This window comes from Mauremys reevesii, unplaced genomic scaffold, assembly GCF_016161935.1.
Source record: "Mauremys reevesii isolate NIE-2019 unplaced genomic scaffold, ASM1616193v1 Contig89, whole genome shotgun sequence".
NCBI lineage: Eukaryota > Metazoa > Chordata > Testudines > Geoemydidae > Mauremys > Mauremys reevesii.
This window is the reverse complement of record NW_024100905.1, coordinates 190,464-209,567: the sequence shown is the minus strand read 5'-3', so window position 1 is coordinate 209,567 and position 19,104 is coordinate 190,464. Positions and strand designations below refer to the sequence as shown.

The window sequence follows — 19,104 nt, the reverse complement described above, 5'->3', positions numbered from 1 at the left end:
TGGTTACAGGGCCTAGAATAAGCGTAGGTGTGATTCTTCTTTCTTATGAACTCCAGTTACCTAAGGTGGAGAAATTTTGTGCCCGTTGGTTACTGAAAATCCTAGTAGTTTGTAGAATCAAGGCTAATAAGAATCTGTCTGTCTTTTGAAATATTTGTTCAAGATAATGTTTTCCCCCCCTTCAAGAGTGCATCACTGTTCAGTTTGAATTAAACTGTGATTTTTGTTATGTTCCTAAAAAAAAAAAAAAAAAAAAAAAAAAATTGAGTTACTTTCACTTTCATTCCTCAGCAGGCAGCCAGGGAGGGGAGGGGAGTGGGGAGAGAGGGGTGCTTCGTGGGGGGAGGGAGGAAGGTGGGGTGCTCCCTGGGGCAGGTGGGAGAAGAATGGATGTTACGGGGGACAACAAAGGATACGGCCAGAGCCGCCGAGCTGCCTCACCTTCCCCCATCCCTTCCCAGAGACCCCCCAGCGGCCAATCCCCTCCCTCAGCCTGATGCATTGGGCTCTCTCTAGGACCCAGCAGCCAGACTCTTACTGCGCCACTGCTTCGTCCTCCGGGCTCCCAGCAGAGCGGTGCCTCCAGCCCTAGTGGTGCCCCAGGCGGCTGCTCGTTCTGCCTATGGCTAAGGGCGGCCCCGCCACTAAGGCGGGTAAGTTTCCACTGCTGCTTATGGCGGCCCTCGGGCGGGGACCCCCCAATTCTTCCCCCCCCGCTGCACGGCTTGGCCCCTGCAGTGCTGCCCCCCCCCCCCTCCGCGGCGCTCCCTCCTCTCTGCCCCCCCTCGCTGCCAGGGCCGAGCCCCCTCCCTGCGGGGGCAACTGTCCCCCAGTCTCTGCCCCCCTTGCAGGGTCTCCCCCGGTCCCTGCCAGGGCAGAGCCCGCCTCCCTGCCCCTCCCTCTGCTGGGTCTCTCCCCCTCCCTGCCGCCCAGTCCCTGCCTGGGCAGAGCCCCCTTCCTGTGCTGAGGCTGGGTTGGCTGGGGGGCCTGGGGTGCAGAAAAGGGAAAGGACACGTCATTTTGTTGACTTTGGGGGGGGGGAGGAGAAACGCCAGAGCAATTCTTCACTCCCGCTTTGCAGCCAATCAGAGCACACTCCGGCGTCAGGTGGAGGCCGGAAAGCCCCTGTAAACATCCCCTGGGGCAGGCAGAAGGGATCGGTCCAGAGGGCTAGGGGCGAGGGTTTGGAAGGTACCCGCAGTGCTGGCCCTAGTGCAGAAGAGAGTCAGGGATTGCAGGAGTCATTACGTCCTGAGATCTGACCCCATCAAGGGAGAAGAGCCAGAGACTCCACTAGGGACTTGGCCACTGCAATTGATGTTATGTAGGAGGTGCCTAGATATTGGTGTCCATCAGCCGGATAAAACCCTAAGGCCGAGGGACAGATCGCTGGGCAGGGCTGGGTGTAGAGGGGAAGCGGGTGGGGTTGGATGTGAGGCGTTGAGAGGAAGGAGCCAGTTGTGGAGGGGAAGCAGCAGCTGGACACAAACCCTGCAGGCTGGATGGCAACTGGGTGATAAAATTACAGAGAAATTTGGGGAGCTAGAGACCAGAGGTGGGATGGGATCTCTGAAGAGTTGGACAGTTGTCTAAAGGGACTAGACAAATCAAATTTATGCTCAGGGCTGTTTCAGGGTCTCTCACTGCTGCTGCTAGCTAGCCCTGCTGAGGGGGCTACTGATCTGATCATGCACCCCCAGTAAGAGACACTGCTGATGCTTGGGATGGGGGGGAGCCGGGGCCCAGACAGGATCCCCCAACTCCTCTCCCAGGAGCTGCAGAAGCAGAGAGGAGTGGGGTGGGGAATTGCACTCAAGTGACACATGCGAGCCCCCACTCTGCTGCCCCCAGGCACTGTGAGGGCAGCGCCCCCAAAGCTTGTTGCCCCCCCACCCCTTACAGGGTCTGTCTCTCAGTCACTGTCAGGATAGTGCCTGGGGCTCAGCACCAGTGGGGTTGGGGCAGCAGTTTCCTGCTTCTGGGGGGGGGGAGGGAGTATCTTGTCAGCGTTGAGCAGTGGGTAGCTATATTGTGTGTATGGCTCCATCTCCAGTACCAGCATTTCCTGGGCCGGTGTAAAACCAGAAACACCCTGGAATAGCATTTGAATAAATAAAATTGTTACAAAAACCAGTGGATACTCTTAGAGACACTTATGAACAATATTTTAGTAATGAAAATAGATTTATAACACACTGTTTTTATCTCATTGTGCCCCTGGACCATTTTTTAACACCAAAAGGACCCAGAAAAGTTGGTTCCGAAGTGGCCAAGGGAACAAAATTTATACATATGGCACGTTACCTTGAGGACAACATTTTAGCAATGGGAACCCATTACTAGCACACTGTCATTAACCTGTTCTGGCCCAGAACCCCCCATCCCCCCCCCCTTTTTTTTAGACACCAAAAAGGACCCGGATCCAGAACCGAAGAGATCCCAGGGATGATATTTACACCTACAGCATGTTACCTTCAGGACAATAGTTTAGCAATGAGAATCAAGTAGCAGCAAACTATTATTAACCTGATTCTGGCCAACTAACTCCACCAGAGAGGTCCTTTGGGGCCATCTGCCTGTCCCAAGTCAGGGTAAAGGAGGAGGATTGGGCGTGGGGCTAGCAACTCCACCCTGTAAAAATCAGCTTGCTACAGAAACGCCAACAATAGAGTTAACAGAGACTTTTAGCCTAGGAAAAGAAGGGTCTTCAACTCGAAGATGCATGACGCTGGGTGGTGAAAGCCGCGAGGAAGCCACTAAGCCGATCACCCTTCTTGCAGCCAGGAGGATTACCATCGGCACATGGAACGTGAGGACCATGTACGAGTCAGGAAAGACGGCGCAGGTTGCAGCAGAGATGAGGAGCAACAACCTGACCCTACTAGGCATTAGCGAGACAAGATGGACGCAAGCTGGACAGAGACGACTGTTGACAGGAGAGCTGTTGCTGTATTCAGGCTGGATAGGACATACACTACGCAAGCAGCCAACCAACATCACCAGACAGGCACTGCAGTGGAACCCCCAAGGCAAGCGGAAAAGAGGCCGCCCAAGAAATACCTGGCGACGCGACCTTCAGGTTGATAGCAAAAAAATGGGCTATACCTGGAACCAGCTAGAGCGAATGGCCCAGGATAGAAGACTATGGAGATCTGTGGTTGGCGGCCCATACCCCGGTTGGGGTGACGGGCATGAATAATAATAAATATCTGGCCAACTACCATTTTTTTAATGCCAAAAAGGACCCTCAACACACAGTTCCAAAGTGGGCACAGGTGACCAAAATGGATTGTGTACTCCCGGTGCAGCCTTTTATACTGCCTCATTTCCCTGAGCAGCCCCAGCCCCATCATGGGGTGTATATAAATGGTGCAGAAGGTTTAGAATTGTCCGCCCCACCCCTCACCTGGCTGAACTTCACCCCCTAATGCTTTGTTGCTTGTCTCTGACTAGTGCTACCATCTACAGAGAATATGAAAAACAGCTACTCTGCATATTCAGTAGCTATTTTTAAAATATGATCAAAATACCTTTGATATTGGAGGACTTTCTGAATCATAAGTCTTGAATACAGTCCACTTAGCAGACTATTTGCAAAACAGTATTTTTTTTTCAAAATGAACATGTTTTATCCTCTAACACAACCAATCTAAATGGTGGCACAGGGATAAGGGAAGCTTTGCAACAATCCGAGCTGATTTAAATACTTGTGCTGGTAGACAAAGCATATGAAATGTCAGCATGATTTGGTTTTAAATGATAATGTTTGAAACCCAGCTGCAACCGTTATTAGTGGAAACAGAAACATCCTTAACTGAAGCTGTGTAGCTGCACCTGTGTGTGTGCATGCTCATTTTTGGAGCTATGTGTGTACATTAAGGGATAGTCACTTCCACACACAAACACACCCACATTCAGCTACATGTACTTACAACAGTAGCAACAAAAAATGCGTAACCGTTCGCATGTCATCTCACTCTCCTGCAGATCTGATACGTCGGAGCTGGCCCCATTATAGATTTTTCAACCTGATTCTGATCTCGTTCACTATTGGTTTATGTCAATGTAACACCACTGATGTCATACAACTACTGCAGGTTTACATCAGCGTGACTAAAATCAGAATCTGGCCCCCTCTGATCATTGGGCTCTTCTACTGGCCTCAGGCTAACCACATCCTGATTTCAGTCTTTGTGCTGCCAGTTATACTGAGTAGCTCCATCCACAATGCTTACACCTGCTGCAGATGCAAGGAGAATCTGACCCAGGGGTTGAGATCACCAGGCCTTTTGCCTGAGAAAAGACTTCTAAACTAGGCCTGTGATCCTCATTCAGGGCATAATATTCTTAACTATACATAGGGCCCTTCATTTTCATTTTTATTTTATTTAATTTTTTCTCAGGAATGTATCAGTGTCTATTAGTACAACAACAACAAAAATAGGACTGAAAATCAGTGAATTTTTCTGGATAGATATTGGGGTTTATTTTGGTGGATGGAGGGACAAGGGAAAAAGTATTCAGTAGATTAATGCTTTGATGAATGGAAATCAATGTGGTTTGCTGCAGAACTGAAACAGAACGCAGAACATTACCGCCTCTGAGTTTAAGAAACAATTTATCTCTAATCCCCATATAAATTGTTTCATTTGAACAAACAGTTACTGTTGTACACTTAGAACTATTAGCCCATAAATATTTACATTTAATAATTGGACCTCACCACTTGCAGTGTTTACACTCAGCTACATCCTTTTCTCCTGTTTTGGTTTTTGAAAAACTTTCCAATACTTCCTTGTGTTCTGAACCGTATTCTGAGACAGATTTTCGTTTTTCTTCCCATTTTAGTGTGTCAGATCTTTAAACCGTTGTCTGCTAACAGCTTGAAATGTGTACATGATGGGCGTGAGATTCATACAGTCAGATGCGCACACACTTCAGCGCTTGCATGCATGCCTGTTTGTCTGTTGTGTGTATCTTGTTGACTAATACATGGCCTTACTTCAACAGGCCGCTTTGCATATATAGTGGAGTCGCATTATAGGCCCATTTAACTTACGCGAAATCAACTATACGTGCTCGGCAAAACAAAAAAAAGAAAAAAATAAATAAAAATAACGATTCCGCCCACCATTCCACTCAATGAGCGTATGCCTCGGAGTGAGTGTGAGATGGGAGACGTGAATCTGCTGTTCCCTCAATTGGTCTCAGTTCCCGCATGCCTCTCATAGTGTGAGTATTTCGCTGCGCTGAGTGTGATTCTAGTGTTTAAAGATACGTATTTTTCATAAAACATGGCTCCAAACACAAGCCAACTACTTCATCTGGTGCTCAACCGAAGAAACAGCGATCTGTTCCAACTCTGGAGGAAAAACTGGCTGTGTTGGACTTATTGAGAGATGGTATGTCAGTCTCCAGTGTGGTGCGTTAACATGGCTGCAACGAATCTAGCATCCGGGCCATCAAGATTCGAGAGAGAGAAATTCATCAAGCCTTGGCATCAAATACTTCAATAACTGCTAAGGTGACGAGCCAGGTGCGTGATGAGACTTTAGTGAAGACTGAAAAGGCATTAAACTTATGGCTGGAAGACATAATTGTAAACATGTGCCTATCGATGGCAACACATTGTGAGAAAAGGCTCTTAGCCTCTACACGCTGTTCAAACCTCCTGCCGAAGAGGGACAGCCTTCTGATGAGAAGGAATTCAAAGCCAGCCAAGGTTGGCTTAACAGTTTTAGGAACCGCTTCACCTTCAAAAATGTGCAGACTACTGGGGAAGCTGCATCTGCCAATGAAGAGGCAGCAAAAGCCTACCCCGAACAAGTAAAGAAAATCATAGAAGAAAAGGGCTATCTTCCAGAACAAGTTTTTAATGCTGACGAGACTGGGCTCTTCTGGAAAAAAATGCCCAACTGCATTTACACTTCAAAATCAGAAAGACAAGCCCCTGGCTTCAAAGCAGCTAAAGACTATGTGACTGTGTTGTTTTGTGGCAATGTGGCTGGGCATTTAATAAAGCTGGGCTTGCTCTGCAGGGCTGCAAATCCCCGTGCTCTAAAAGGCAAGAACAAAAATCTCCTTCCTGTGTCCTGGCAATCAAAAAGGCTTGGGTGACGGCAGCATTATTTCTGGATTGGTTCCACAAGTCTTTCATTCATTCAAGCGATACCTTGAAGAGAAAGGACTTTACTTTAAAGTGTTGCTGATCATAGACAATGCTCCTGGCCACCCTGAGGCACTCCGGTTTGTGCATAATGACGTTGAAGTCGTCTTTCTCCCCCCACCAATACCACCTCCATCAATGCATGTTGGCGAAACCTATGGGAAGACTGTGTAAATGATTTTAAGAGTTTCCCAACCATTGACAAACAAGTGAAATGCATTGTTCACATGGCCAGGCAAGTGGGTGGTGATGGCTCCGTTGACATCCTTGAGGAAGAAATTGAAGAATTAATTGAGGGCCACAGAGAGACATTGACTAGTGAAGAGTTAGAGGAACTGATAAAATCGTCTACAGAAGACGAAGATGATGATGACTAACAGGAAGAGCCAGCAAGTTGGAATCTTCATAAATTTGCTGAAGTGTTCCAAGCAGCAAAAAACGTGAATGATTTAATTTCTGGATACAATCCCTCTATGGAATGAAGACTCAAAATTACACATAGCATTACAGACGATTTGAGATCATATCAAGAAATGTTTGAGCACCTCAAGAGACAACAGCGACAGTTGCCGATCACCATGTTTTATAAGAAAAAAACAACCAGCAGCAGATGAGCCTACGCAATCAACTTCTCAAGCTGAACCAGAGCCAACCACTTCGTCTACGACTCGCTCTCCGTCACCCAAGCTCTCCGTCACCTCCATCTTACTGTTCTCCTTTTTTATTCTTACATTCTTCCGTCTCTCTCTTTCTCTCTCTTTTATGTAATTAAAAATACTGTAAGATTATATTTTGCATATGTAATCTGTATTCTGTATACTGTACATTACTGTATACAGTATACATTTATACATATTACAGTACAGGGTTGTACAGTATACACACAACCATGTACAGTATAGTGTACTTTATGGGCGATTTGAGGGATTTTCAAGGTTAATTTTGACTATACGCGATTTTCGCCTTACGCACTGACTTTAGAACCTAACCCCCGCGTAAGATGCGACTCCACTGTAAACACAGACTAATGTACTATTGTAGTACACATCTCATGCATGGATTATATTTTCCTAATAAAATAAGTTATTTTTTATATATTTGAATGATACAAAAATAGAGTGAAAATTGGGAAAAAAACTAATAATACTTTTTGTAAAACCTGAGATTTTTTTCCGGTAAAAATTGGTTTAAACGAAAACAAAGGGGCCTAACTATACATCGACAGCCGTGAAATGGCTGTTCGTGCTAAATGGCTGATAAGAATCCAAGATTTTATGCACAGTGGAACCTGCCAAACTATGTCTGGGGTTTAGTAACATTGTTACCAGCAAAACACACGTACAAACTATTGCGAGTTCAAAGATGAATTTTGGAGAGTGTTTACGTCAGTGTATGTACACTCAGAAGTGGGCTATGGACTTATTAAATAATCCTCCCACTGAATCTCACCTAAATTGCCAGCATAAGATGGATTCTGATTGGTATGGTTCCCCCATTCCCAGTCCTTGGCAGATGATTCTACAAAAAGGAGCTACTTTGTACTGGATTCATGTTACTGACACAAACAGCTGAATATTATTTTCATACCAGGAGGGCATAACTGACCCAGAGAGGTAAGATTCTGCAAAATGTCATGGTCCCCAAGAATGGTGAACTTTTTCATTGTTTTAGCCAACAGAGGAACCACCTAAAGCATCCAGATTAATGTCTCTAACCACTTTAGTAATCTAGCTTTTAAACATCGTAATGTAAAATAAAATTCACTGCTGGGCTATGTGTGTCTGTGCCAGGTTTCAGCCTGCAGCAGATTTTAACAGTGAAGTCAGAAATACTGAGAAACATATTTCTTGGGGAGTTTCAAAATTAAGACGGGGAAAACTTTCCCCCCCTGTATCCAATTACTAATGCCATGGAGTCATGCAAGTATGGAGACAGATAGTGTATGTATTTTTGTGTGCATGAATTAACCCTCATAACATCTTCATTTCCTTCCACATCACTCTGGAGCATGGGGAAAGGTGTTTCTGTAAGTCAATGGTCCCCAAACTGTGAGGTGCTCCTCCCCAAAAGGGCATGGCAGGGCCAGGGCCAGCACCCATAGAGGGTGGGGAGAGAGTGCCACTGAGTCCTGCCCTGCCCCCAGACTCAGCCCCCAGCTGCACCTCTGTTCCCAGCTCCACCCCCAGCCATGCCCCCCCTCCTGGCCCCAGACACGCTCCTAGCTGTGGCCCCAACTTCACCTCCCCCTGACCCATGTCCCCCCCACCAAGCCATGACCCTGCTCCCAGCCCCGACTTCAGGGTGTGTGTGGACAGAGGTAATGGGGGGCATGATGTTAAAAGTTTGGGGACCACTGTTCTATGTACTGCTATGACACTGTTGCCGGCACAGAGACCCGAGGACAGCAACAGCGCGATTCGTTGCCCGGTGTGCTTCGCGCCAATGAACACACCAAGGTGGAGAAGCAGACAAAGTTTATTTGAGATCTCAAAGCGATGCCAGGAGACAGACACGTCTCAAATCAAGCACACAGCTACAGGCAGCTTTTCCCTTTTTATACATAACTTTAGCTAAGCTCTTTCTTCCTCCCCCTCCTCTCTCCCCCTTTTCCCTCTCACTCCCCCCACCCCGTAGCAATTACACTGAGCAGTAGCAATTACATTAAGTGGTTAAGTCATGCTTGGCATCTAACAGTCTAGTTCGTTAGTGACTCTTTTTGAACTGTTATCCTGTCTTAATTCCTTTGATCTGTTATCTTGCCCCTTAGCCAGAGGCGTACAGGCCTCATTATTATTATTTCCTGGTACCGGTGTAAGTGGGGTTGCACCTGATAACAGCTGTTACACCTTCCATTCTCTGTTGCTGGCTTGTTAGGTCGATTAAAGTTCAAACATGGACGGGCTTTGGTTCATTTAGGCCTAGTGCAGGGAGGCTTCATCGACACTTGTGGTCTTCCACCCTCCCGAGTTACCTAGGGTTATGCCTAATGACACCAACATCCCCTCCCCTCTTCTCTGGACTGTGGGGGGGTGGAGCCCCTCTTTTCCCCCTCCCCTCTGGGCTGGGGAGGGCAGGGCCTCTATTTTTTTCCCCTTCTCCCTGCTTCTGTCTAGGCTGGGGGGGCGGGGCATGGCCTCTCTTTCCTCCCCCTTCCTCTCTGGGCTTGGGGGGAGGGGCTCTTACTTTGGTTTCTGGTGGCTCTTGGGCACACCCCTGGTCTGCTAGCTGGGGATGGGGCACCTGTGTGTAGCTTGGAGCTACCTGGTCCTTCCCCCTCCCATGACCCCAAGCCAGTGCTGGGGGTGGGGGTGGGGGGGGTCACCAGCACACTGTTGCCTGCTGGCCTCTCAGGCTGGGCTTCCCAGGGGCATCCTCCCCCTGCCTGTGTTACCAATGAAAAAGATTTGGACATGAAGTTTTAATGGTTCTGTCACCCGCTGAGTGGGCACCTGGCCTTAGAAAATAACTGAAGTATAAATGCAAAAGTTGATTAAAATTGATCATTTAAATTGAGGCTTTGGACTTGGTGATTTAATTGCCTTGATTTTACTCAATTCATCCTGTTTCCGTCCCTTCCCCCACCTACCAACCCCCCACTCCTGTTAGGATTCTCTACTTGCTCTTGATTGCATGACATAGATGTGGGGAGGGTGGTTTTTTTTTTCTCCTGTCCACCCCAGCTGGGTGCCTGTCATGCGTGGGCAGGTCCCAGTGGGTGGGTCTCGTAGCAGATGAAGTCTCTGAATCGTTTTGGGGGTGGAAGGACTGAGGAAGTTTAAGGGGGTTTAATCATCATGGCACCGCCTCTGGCAGGGGGTTGAGCTGCTCGGCAGGGAACAAGGAACCACAAATCACCCCCCTCTCCCCAACCCTGACCTGTCCTGCTTGGTTCGTCTCGGCTTTCAGATCCACTGCAGAGTCCGGAGCAGGGACGGGGAGCCAGGGCCAGGACCTCCACCCTGGCTCGGCTTCGCTGCTGCTGGATCAGACCCAGTCAGACCAAGAGGAGCCAACCCTAGCCCAGCGCCTGTAACAGCATCTGTAGCCTGAGTGTCGCTGAGAGACGATGGGGCCAGTACCTGGGGCTGCTGAGAGCAAAGAGCCGCTGCAGGAGAGTGATAATAGTGATGGACACCTGGAGACTGTTGGGGAGGCAGGTAATGGGGTGTCGCTGCCTGGGACCAGGCTGGAGAGAGACCATGAGGCTGCCCCACATGGGGCCATGTTCTCAGTGGCAGCAGCCAGTGCCCAGCACACTATCTGTGGGCAGCAGGGACTGGGTCTCCCCTCGGTGCTCTCAGGGCACTGATCCCGGCTCACAGCTGCTGCCTGGCGCACACAGCGGTGCCTGTGGGGCTGGGCAGGGGCCTTCTGGGCTGGGTGTGTCAGACCCCCTGGGACAGCCCTGGCCCAGCTCTGCCTGGTTCCTTCTCCCCCCTTCTGCTGTGTGTGGCCAGTGTGAGACCCCAGTGTGCGGGGACAGGTGCACTCAGCAGTGTGGGCCCAGCCAGCGCTCGGCAGGGGGCACGGCGCGGGGAAGGGGGAGGCAGCTTGAGCTCCTGCCACCAGAACATGTGGGTTCTTGTCTCTGTGCCCCTGAGCTCACCAGGCCCCGTGACAGCCTGGCTGGGGGTGCCCAGGGGGGGCACTGGGCTGAGGGGAAGGAGGGACTGTTCTGCCAGCCCCAGCCTGCCTGAGCCCCCGGGCTCCTCTCCCAGAGCATCTGACGGAAGGAGCAATTGACAGAACGGGGCATGTTTTAGTTCAGTGGTTCTCAACCTTTCCAGACGACTGTCCCACTTTCAGGAGGCTGATTTATGTTGCGCACCCATAAGTTTCACCTCACTTAAAAATGGCTTGCGTCCAAAATCGGACATAAAAATACAAAAGTGTCACTGTTACTGAAAAATTGCCGACTTTCTCATTGTTACTTATATAATTATGAAATAGATCAATTGGAATATAAAAACTGTACTTTTCAGTGTATAGTCTATAGAGCAGAATAAACAAGTAATTGTAAGAAATTATAGCTTGTACTGACTTAGTGCTTTTTATGTAGCCTGTGGTAACACTAGGCAAATATCCAGATGAGTTGAGGTGCCCCCTGGAAGACTCCCGTGTATCACCAGGGGTACACACACTTGTGGTTGAGAACCACTGTTCTAGGGCAGCTCCAGCCCTGGTGCTGTCGGTGAGACGTGTCCTCGCGGTCCGGCCTGATGGGTCTTTGTGTTTCAGAACCTCGTCGTAACTGCAGGAAATGTAACTACTACAAGAAACATACAGTTGTGCTCACAGTCGCCCTCGCAGCCGCTGTGTTCTTAGGTCTCATCATGGCTGTTAGTGTCCTGGCAGGTGAGTTCTCAGCCCTTCCTCCCCCCTCTCTGCACATCCCATTCCCCCTGGAGCCACCACAGTCACAGTCTCTCCTCCCGGCCTGTCTGGCTTCTGCCCCTGGGACAGAGGGTTCCTGGGGGATGTTCCTCCACGACCCTCCTCCTGCTCCCTCCAGACTCCTGCACCTATTGCTGGGCCTCAGGCACAGTCACTGGCAGGGGCGGCTCTAGCCATTTCACTGCCCCAAGCAGGGCGGCATGCCACGGGGGGGCGCTCTGCTGGTCGCCAGTCCTGCGGCTCCAGAGGACCTCCCGCAGGTGTGCCTGCGGATGCTCCACCGGAGCCGCGGGACCAGCGGACCCTCTGCAGGCACACCTGCGGGAGGTCCACCGGAGCCGCCTGCCGCCCTCCCGGTGACCGGCAGAGCACCCTCCGTGGCGTGCCACCCCAAGCACGCACTTGGTATGCTGGGGCCTGGAGCCATCACTGGTACCTGTGCAGAGTGGGGGTGATTGACAGGAGAAGGTGCAGGGCAGCAATGAGCTGGGCCCTCTGCCTGCAGCGTGTCGCCCTGAGGTACCAGCCTGGCCTTCCTGCATCCCCGGGTCGTGCCCAGGGCCGGGCTGGCAGGCGCTGGCGTGTCACTGAAATGAGCTGTAGAACGCAGCACAGACACCTCCATTAACACCATGTGAAACACACCAATTAGTGACCTCGGCAGTGCAGGGTCCCGTAGCGCTATTGACTCCCCCGCCTGCACAGACAGCGAGTGCTAGCGCAGAGGCGGCTGTTCATGGTGAGCGTGAACCTGGCTGTATCTGCCAATAGTCTGGGGAGTGGGGGTGGGGGGGCTGTGAGACTGCCAGGGGTGGGATTTATTTATTGCTCTGGGATCTGATCATGGGGTCCCAGGAGCGTTTAGCAGCTGGCAGAGGAGCTTGAAGCCAGGTCTATCTGCAGTAGAAATCCTCCGTGCAATGTAATGACACTAGTACAATTGAATTGGTACAAACTGCTCACATAGATGCACAGCAGTGGTGCAGAAAGGGGCTTCCCCTGGTGCCAGTCACTGCAGTAAGTTACCACAGCAGGACATGCTGCTCTGCCACATCTGTGTGAGCGGGTTGCACTGATGTATCTGCCTCACCATCCTCACATTGGTGTCAGCTGCCCTGCTACAGCGGGGGCCATGAGTCCCAGCTCCCTGCTGGACTGGCCAGCTATTGCCATGGGCAGCATTGTCTCACACAGTGTAAAGTGGGATCTGTGAGCTTGGGGTTCCCCACCTGTGGGTGCAGGGAGCCCCCAGAATGCAGTGGGGTCAGATGATGGAGATGGCACCGGTCAGAGGCTCCCAGAACTGAAAGGCTCCTTGCTGTGCCCTGTCCCTCCTAGGCAATAGTGGAAGTGGCCCTGCAGGTCTGGCAGCCTTTCTCCTGGGGGCCCGTATATTTCCTGTCTGGGGTGTGAAATGTGAAGTTGTGCCCCACACAGCTGCAGCAGCTCCCTGAAATGAGTGACACAAATCACACACTGAGCAGGACTATAAAGCATCGTATGCACTGACTGCCCTGCTCCGTTCGTGTGTGAGCACTAGTGCGTACCGCGCACTGCACCCACTACAGCTCCAGGGAAATACATGCCTGGCACATGACCTGCTTGTTCTTTGAACACTGCTGCCTCAGCTGTGAATGTTCTCCCAAGCTTACATGTGTCCCAGCCCCAGAGGAAGGCTTAAAAACCAGCTATGGAGTTACTGGTGCAATATGAGGTACAAAAAAAGTGATATGCACAAAAATGGCTGGAGGGGTTTGAGTGAGACTCCTCCCCACCCCAAAAAGGAAACAACATGAGATCCCCCTGAGGAGAGGGAGCAGGAGTGATTAGGGGGGCGAGGAATCGCTCTCTGAATGGTGTTTGGAATGGGTTAGCAACTCTTCCCATAGTAACCAGAAGCAGAGTAATTAGGGTCATTCACCTACTGCACTGACCTTTCCAATAGCTTCTTGGTGTGAGCTATGGGAGATGACAACCCCCCCCACCCCCGGCGCTGCTGCTCTCTGATGGCACTGAAAGGGTTACACTGCAGAGTTTCCTTCTAGCTGCTCTACTTGGGAGAAGAAACATCTAGACCTAAGAGGAGACTCCAGTTACAATATTCTCAGGCTCCTGGGGATCTCGCTAAGGGGCTGTTTAATTATGGCTCAGGCTGTAAACTTATCACAACAAACAGCTCCATCGCCCTGTGGTTGGCTGTGCTGGGTTCAGTCTTCTGAAGGGAAGGGAGTTCGTGCCCATCTTCATCTCAATCTGCCTCTGCAGGGAAGCAAAGCGCAGAGCAGAAGGAGGGGAGCAGTCCAGGCGAGCAGAACTCCTTGGGGTACCAGACCTGGCAAATCATGATGAAGTTGATCTCCTATCCACTCATTATTGTCCCTGCTGGCCCCCTGGTAACTGTCCCCTCCCTCTGCAGCTCCCTGCCCACCCCCGGCTGTAACACTGAGCTCCGGCCCAGCTCTCTGTGCTGGACTTCATGGCATGAGCGGTTTTTCAGCTGCATCCGTGTTGAATGTGAACCCAAGACAGAGAGACCAGAGTCAGATAACCCCCGTCTGGGGCTGGATTCCCAGCATCCCTCATTCCCCTGGCTCCCTCATGCCCTCCCCGCACCTGCCAGGTTCGAGGTGTCTCAGAAGCCTGGGGCACAAGGGCTGATTTCCCCGTGTTCTCCTCATGGCCGGGCTGCAGGTCCCTCTCACACCGTGTGTTACTGTCTCATTCTCAGGGCCGAGACCCTCAGCTGATCTGGGCCCTCCTGTTGGCCCCACATGCCCAGACGGCTGGATCGGGTACCGAGGGAAATGCTACTATTTCTCCGAGGCCGAAGGGAACTGGACCTACAGCCAAAGCCACTGCTCTTCCCTCAGCGCCTCCCTGGCTGGGATCGACAATGAGCAGGACCTGGTGAGAGATGCTCTAATTACAACGTGCTGGTCTTGGCTCAGCGGCTGCTGCAGTAGGACCCGGGCTCTGCCCCTGCAGGGGGAGGAGCAGCTCTGAGTGCATGAATGTCCTGTTGCTGAATGCCAGGCCTGGCTGGACCCAGGGCACCTCTAGTGTCAGTGTCTGACCGCAGGGATCACCCACTCTCAGCCCTCCCAATAGGAGACTGTCCCCCTCTAGCACCGGGCTGGCTTGAGTGTCTTCTGGGCTGCATTGGTGCACGGGGGTACTGAGCTCCCAGATTGACTTGAAGAGCCAGTGGGTAGCCAAATGAGGATGGAGGACTCCTCTTAGCCCTGGCCCCTTCTGGCTGAGGATTTGGGGGGGGGGGACTCTTCTCTCATCCCTGCTCCTCCCAGCATCCCTTATTGAGAGGGGCAGGCGCTGACAGCTGCTTCCCCAGCCCCCTGCAGGCAGGGCCGAGAGGACGGACACTGACCCCCAGGTGCCTGCAGGGGGCTGGGGAAGCAGCTGTCAGAGCCTGCCCCTCTCAGCCCTGGCACCCCCCATCCCGCTCCCAGCCCCTCCACTTGTACCTCCCCCCGTAGCTCCTTTGCCACACCCCTTCCCCTTGTACCCTCCCTTCCCCCGCACCTCTCCCCTTGTACCCTCCCCCAGCCCTCTCCTCCCCCTGCCCCTGCCCCTCTTCTCCCGCAACCCTCCTGATACCCCCTCTCCTCCTCCGCGAGTACATCACACCCTGCTTCTCTGCCAGTGTCGAGCCCCCAAGCGCCCCCTGCCTGACCCCTCTTTACTAGATCCCCATCCCTTTCCGGGTACAAGGTTTGAGGGTTAGTCCCTATGGCTTCCATGTGCATTTGGAGCACTAAATATGGAGTAGCGGGGGGGGGCGAGATTTATACTAAAGTGAAATAAAAACAAGAGAAACGGTTTGATCCCCACTGCAAGTGTAAACGGGGATTGCTGTGGTGAATGAGGAGGTCACGTTTGTGGGGGGGAGCCCAGGGCTGGGGCGGCAGGGGGTGTGGGTGGGGGAGGGCACTGGTGGTGTGGCGGGGAGAGCCCAGGGCTGGGGTGGGGGGCAGCCAAAATGTTTTTTGCTTGGGGTGGCAAAAAACCTAGAGCTGGACCTGACTGCAGTCCAGCCTGTGCAACTCAGGCTGTCCTGGGCGCCATCTAGTGACTGAGGCCAGAACTGCAGTGTCAGTTCCAGCTCAGCCTGGAAGCCTCAGCTGAAGGGGAACATCTTGGTTCAGGGCAGGGCCAGCTCCCAGCATTTTGTGCCCCAAGTGCCAAAAAAAAAAAAGGGGGGGGGAGGAGGGGCTGGAGCGCTGCCCCTTGGAAAGTGCCACCCCAAGCACGAGCTTGGAGCGCTGGTGCCCAGAGCCGGCCCTGGGATGTTAATACTGAATTACCCAGAGCTGGGCAAGAGGGAGGAGAAAATCCCCAGCCACCCCCTGGAAACACTCAGAGCCCTTCTGTGTCCACCTGGGATTCCCTGCCCAGAGCCTGGGGGAGCAGCAGGGTCGGGCTCTGACACCACCTCTTCCTCTGCTGTTTTTAGGCTTTCCTGCTGCGCTATAAAGGCAAACCCGACCACTGGATCGGCCTCTGGAGGGACCCGGGGCAGCCCTGGAAATGGGCCAACGAATTCAACAGCTTGTGAGTCCTCTGTGAATTCCCTGGGCTTTGGGTCCCTGGTGTCTGAGATACTGAGTTCAGGCCGACCCACCAGTCAGTGCTATGTACTCGGTGTATTAGTGATGGATGGAAGCCAGTGTTGTCTGCTGGGAGACTGGCCAAAGCCTTCAGATCTGCCTGGCTGTAGTGGGGCCAGCTGGGTTAAAGATGCTTGAGAGTCACAAAAGCTGAGCGCCTGGGGCTGCCATTGGAACTGGGGTACAGTAGACATGGCCCAGACAACATCCCACGACTGATTTCAGTGGGAGCTGGGTGTGATCAAATAACCAAACCCCAGTTGAGCCAATAGCAGGGTTCGACCCTGGACCGTCAGTGCTAAAAGAATAGCAGAGCAGGTCACGCTGGCGGGGGAGTGGCACGGTATGTGAAGGAAAGCAGAGTGTCAAGTATAGTAAAAATCTTAAATGAATCCAAGTGTACCGTGGAATCTCTAGGAATAGAAATTCCACACTTGAAGAATAAGAATCTAGCAGCAGAAATATACTACTGACCAGGATGGTGACTGTGAAACTCTCAGAGATTAGAGAGGCTACAAAAGCAGAAAACCCAATAATAATGGGGGTTTTCAAGTATCCCCATACTGGATGCATCCGACGAAGTGGGTATTCACCCACGAAAGCTCATGCTCCAATACGTCTGTTAGTCTATAAGGTGCCACAGGATTCTTTGCTGCTTTTACAAATACAGACTAACACGGATACCCCTCTGATACTTAAAACTACTCAAGATATTTAAGTCCAAAGCAGATTGTGAAGGGTTACAAAGGGATCTCACAAAACTGGGTGACTGGGAACCAAAATGGCAGATGAAATTCAATCCCACCCAGAGCCAGAGGCTGGTGGTCGGGGGAGGGGAGATCCCAGCCTGCCCAAAGAGTGGTACTGGGCCTCCTCCCAGCCCAGCACATGACTACTATTGTGTTGCCAGGATGGGACCATGGGGGAGGATGTGTCTGTGGGCCTGGATCCCGCCCTGTTCCCAGGTGGGACGTGCTGGCCTCCAGCTCTCACGGGAAGCTCTGTGTGAGTGGCTGGGGTCACAGCACAGCCGCTGGGTTTGTGCTGCAGTCTCTGTGCTGCTGGAGTTTCGCTCCAGCCCCCACCCCCCACAATACAGCCTGGGCTGATGGGCCTCTGGCCTGAGAGCTGATGTAAACTGTCCAGGGAGCCCTGCACCCAGCTCTTCTGTGTGGCATTACTGCTGCTCCTCGCCACGCTGACACTCACCTGGAACCTGCGCCCAGAGAAGTTTGGGTGGGTTGGGCCTGCAGGGGCCCATCAGGCCCAGCTGCATGTATGTGGGGGAGCAGGAACTGGGGTTAAAATATCCCCCTGGCATAAATGCTCCATGGAGGCCAGTTGATCTTAGAACCTCTCTTGGTCCAGCTGCCCCACTGCCCCCTTTCTAGCTGCCCCCTTCTGCTGGGGATGGGGCCTGTTGCTGGTGCAGGAGAGGGAATGGTGAGGGATTGTGAGTGCAGCAGCTCCCTGCACCGTGCAAGTGTCTCCCCCTGTCTGTGACTGACGGGAAACGCCCAACTACTGCCTGACACCAGCTGCCTGGCTTCTGTCTTGCAGGTTTCCGATAGGACGAGGAGGTGACTGCGCATATCTGAATGACAAGTACAAGGTCAGCAGCTCTCAGTGCACCAGTGAGAGGTACTGGATCTGCACCAAACCCGATGCGTTTACACAGGCAAAGGAGGCTGCTGCAGAAGGGGACTCATAAGAAGAGTATTGTAGAATTAGTCCCAGAAAAGCCGGACTGATCTTTTACAATATCACATCTGAGCAATTCCGGAACATCAGGGAATGCTCTGCGCATCACTGGGCAGAGCATTATTGATTCAGGTGAAAACCAGAGATGCTATTTGCACATCTTGTTCCCCCACCCCTGCCACCTGTTTTTCCTGCCAGTGGAACCCCTGTTACACTCCTCGTAGGATACCTAGGGCCTGGTATGTAGGAGAAAGAGGAAAAATGTCTGGTCACTCCCTTCCTGGAGCCAAGTGGGTTGGAAAAGGGCAGGGAGTGAGTAGGTGTGACATTGGCAGACCAGGTACCAGCTCATGCCAAAGTCCCCATGTCTCAATAGGACCCTGAGAAATACTGAGCCGGGGTCAGGCTGGCTCACCTGTGTGTTAAAATAGGCACTAGAATTATAAGAATATGTCTAGCCTTTAGTGAATGCGTGTGAGCTGCTGCAGCATTTATCTAACTTCTTCTGACATCCGTATCCCACATTGTAAGGTGATATTGGAGCGTTTGTATCAGGAGCCTCTGTGACTGTGTAAATCACCACACAGGAGAGTGAATTAAGGCCTTAAGGGGTGTGAAGTACTGATCTCCAGCAGCTCAGAGCACAATGGAAGAGGTGGGATACAAGAAGGAACTGAATCTATCTCGTTGCTGCTTGGATGCTGGGGCAAGGTTTTCTAGGCGTAAGCAAGAGCTCCCCAGCTGCTTAGCCTAGGTTAGCCCTAAATGACAGTGTTTATTATGGACCAGTGATACATAGACTGCAGCTTATGAGCTGCATGTGACTCTTTAATGCATCTCCTGCCACTCCTTGTAGCACATATTAAATCATTGTTTTAATTATTAACCAATCAGGATGCTTTTACTGTGTTATTAGCCACTAAGTTATTTGCTGCGAGAATTTATATAAAAACTAAATATTCCCCTTGCCCTTCTGTTTAAATAGGAGTAGTACTGGAGTAAATGAAACCATGAATTTACATGACTGACTCTTTTGGGTAATGTTGATTGCTAATTTCGCTCCTGAACCGCTGAGCTGCGAGTATCCCTGCTATAGATGCTTCTGTTACCTTTTGAAATTTAAGATTGTAGCTTAGTTGTGTAGATATGTTCACCTGCTTTAGCCTCGTAAATAACTTATTTCCTTCTTAATAAATTGTCATATAATAAGACTGGCAA

The 19,104-nt window shown here is 51.4% G+C and overlaps 1 protein-coding gene across 1 annotated transcript; it reads left to right on the top strand.

The window, feature by feature from the left end:
• The first annotated feature begins 544 nt into the window (after positions 1–544).
• Positions 545–19,104, top strand: LOC120394994 (C-type lectin domain family 2 member D-like). Its single transcript, XM_039519169.1, has 6 exons — positions 545–653; positions 10,073–10,323; positions 11,405–11,521; positions 14,289–14,467; positions 16,032–16,129; positions 17,746–19,104. The coding sequence occupies exons 2-6, from the start codon at positions 10,233–10,235 to the stop codon at positions 17,894–17,896; spliced, it is 636 nt and encodes a 211-aa protein (XP_039375103.1). The 5' UTR covers positions 545–653; positions 10,073–10,232; the 3' UTR covers positions 17,897–19,104.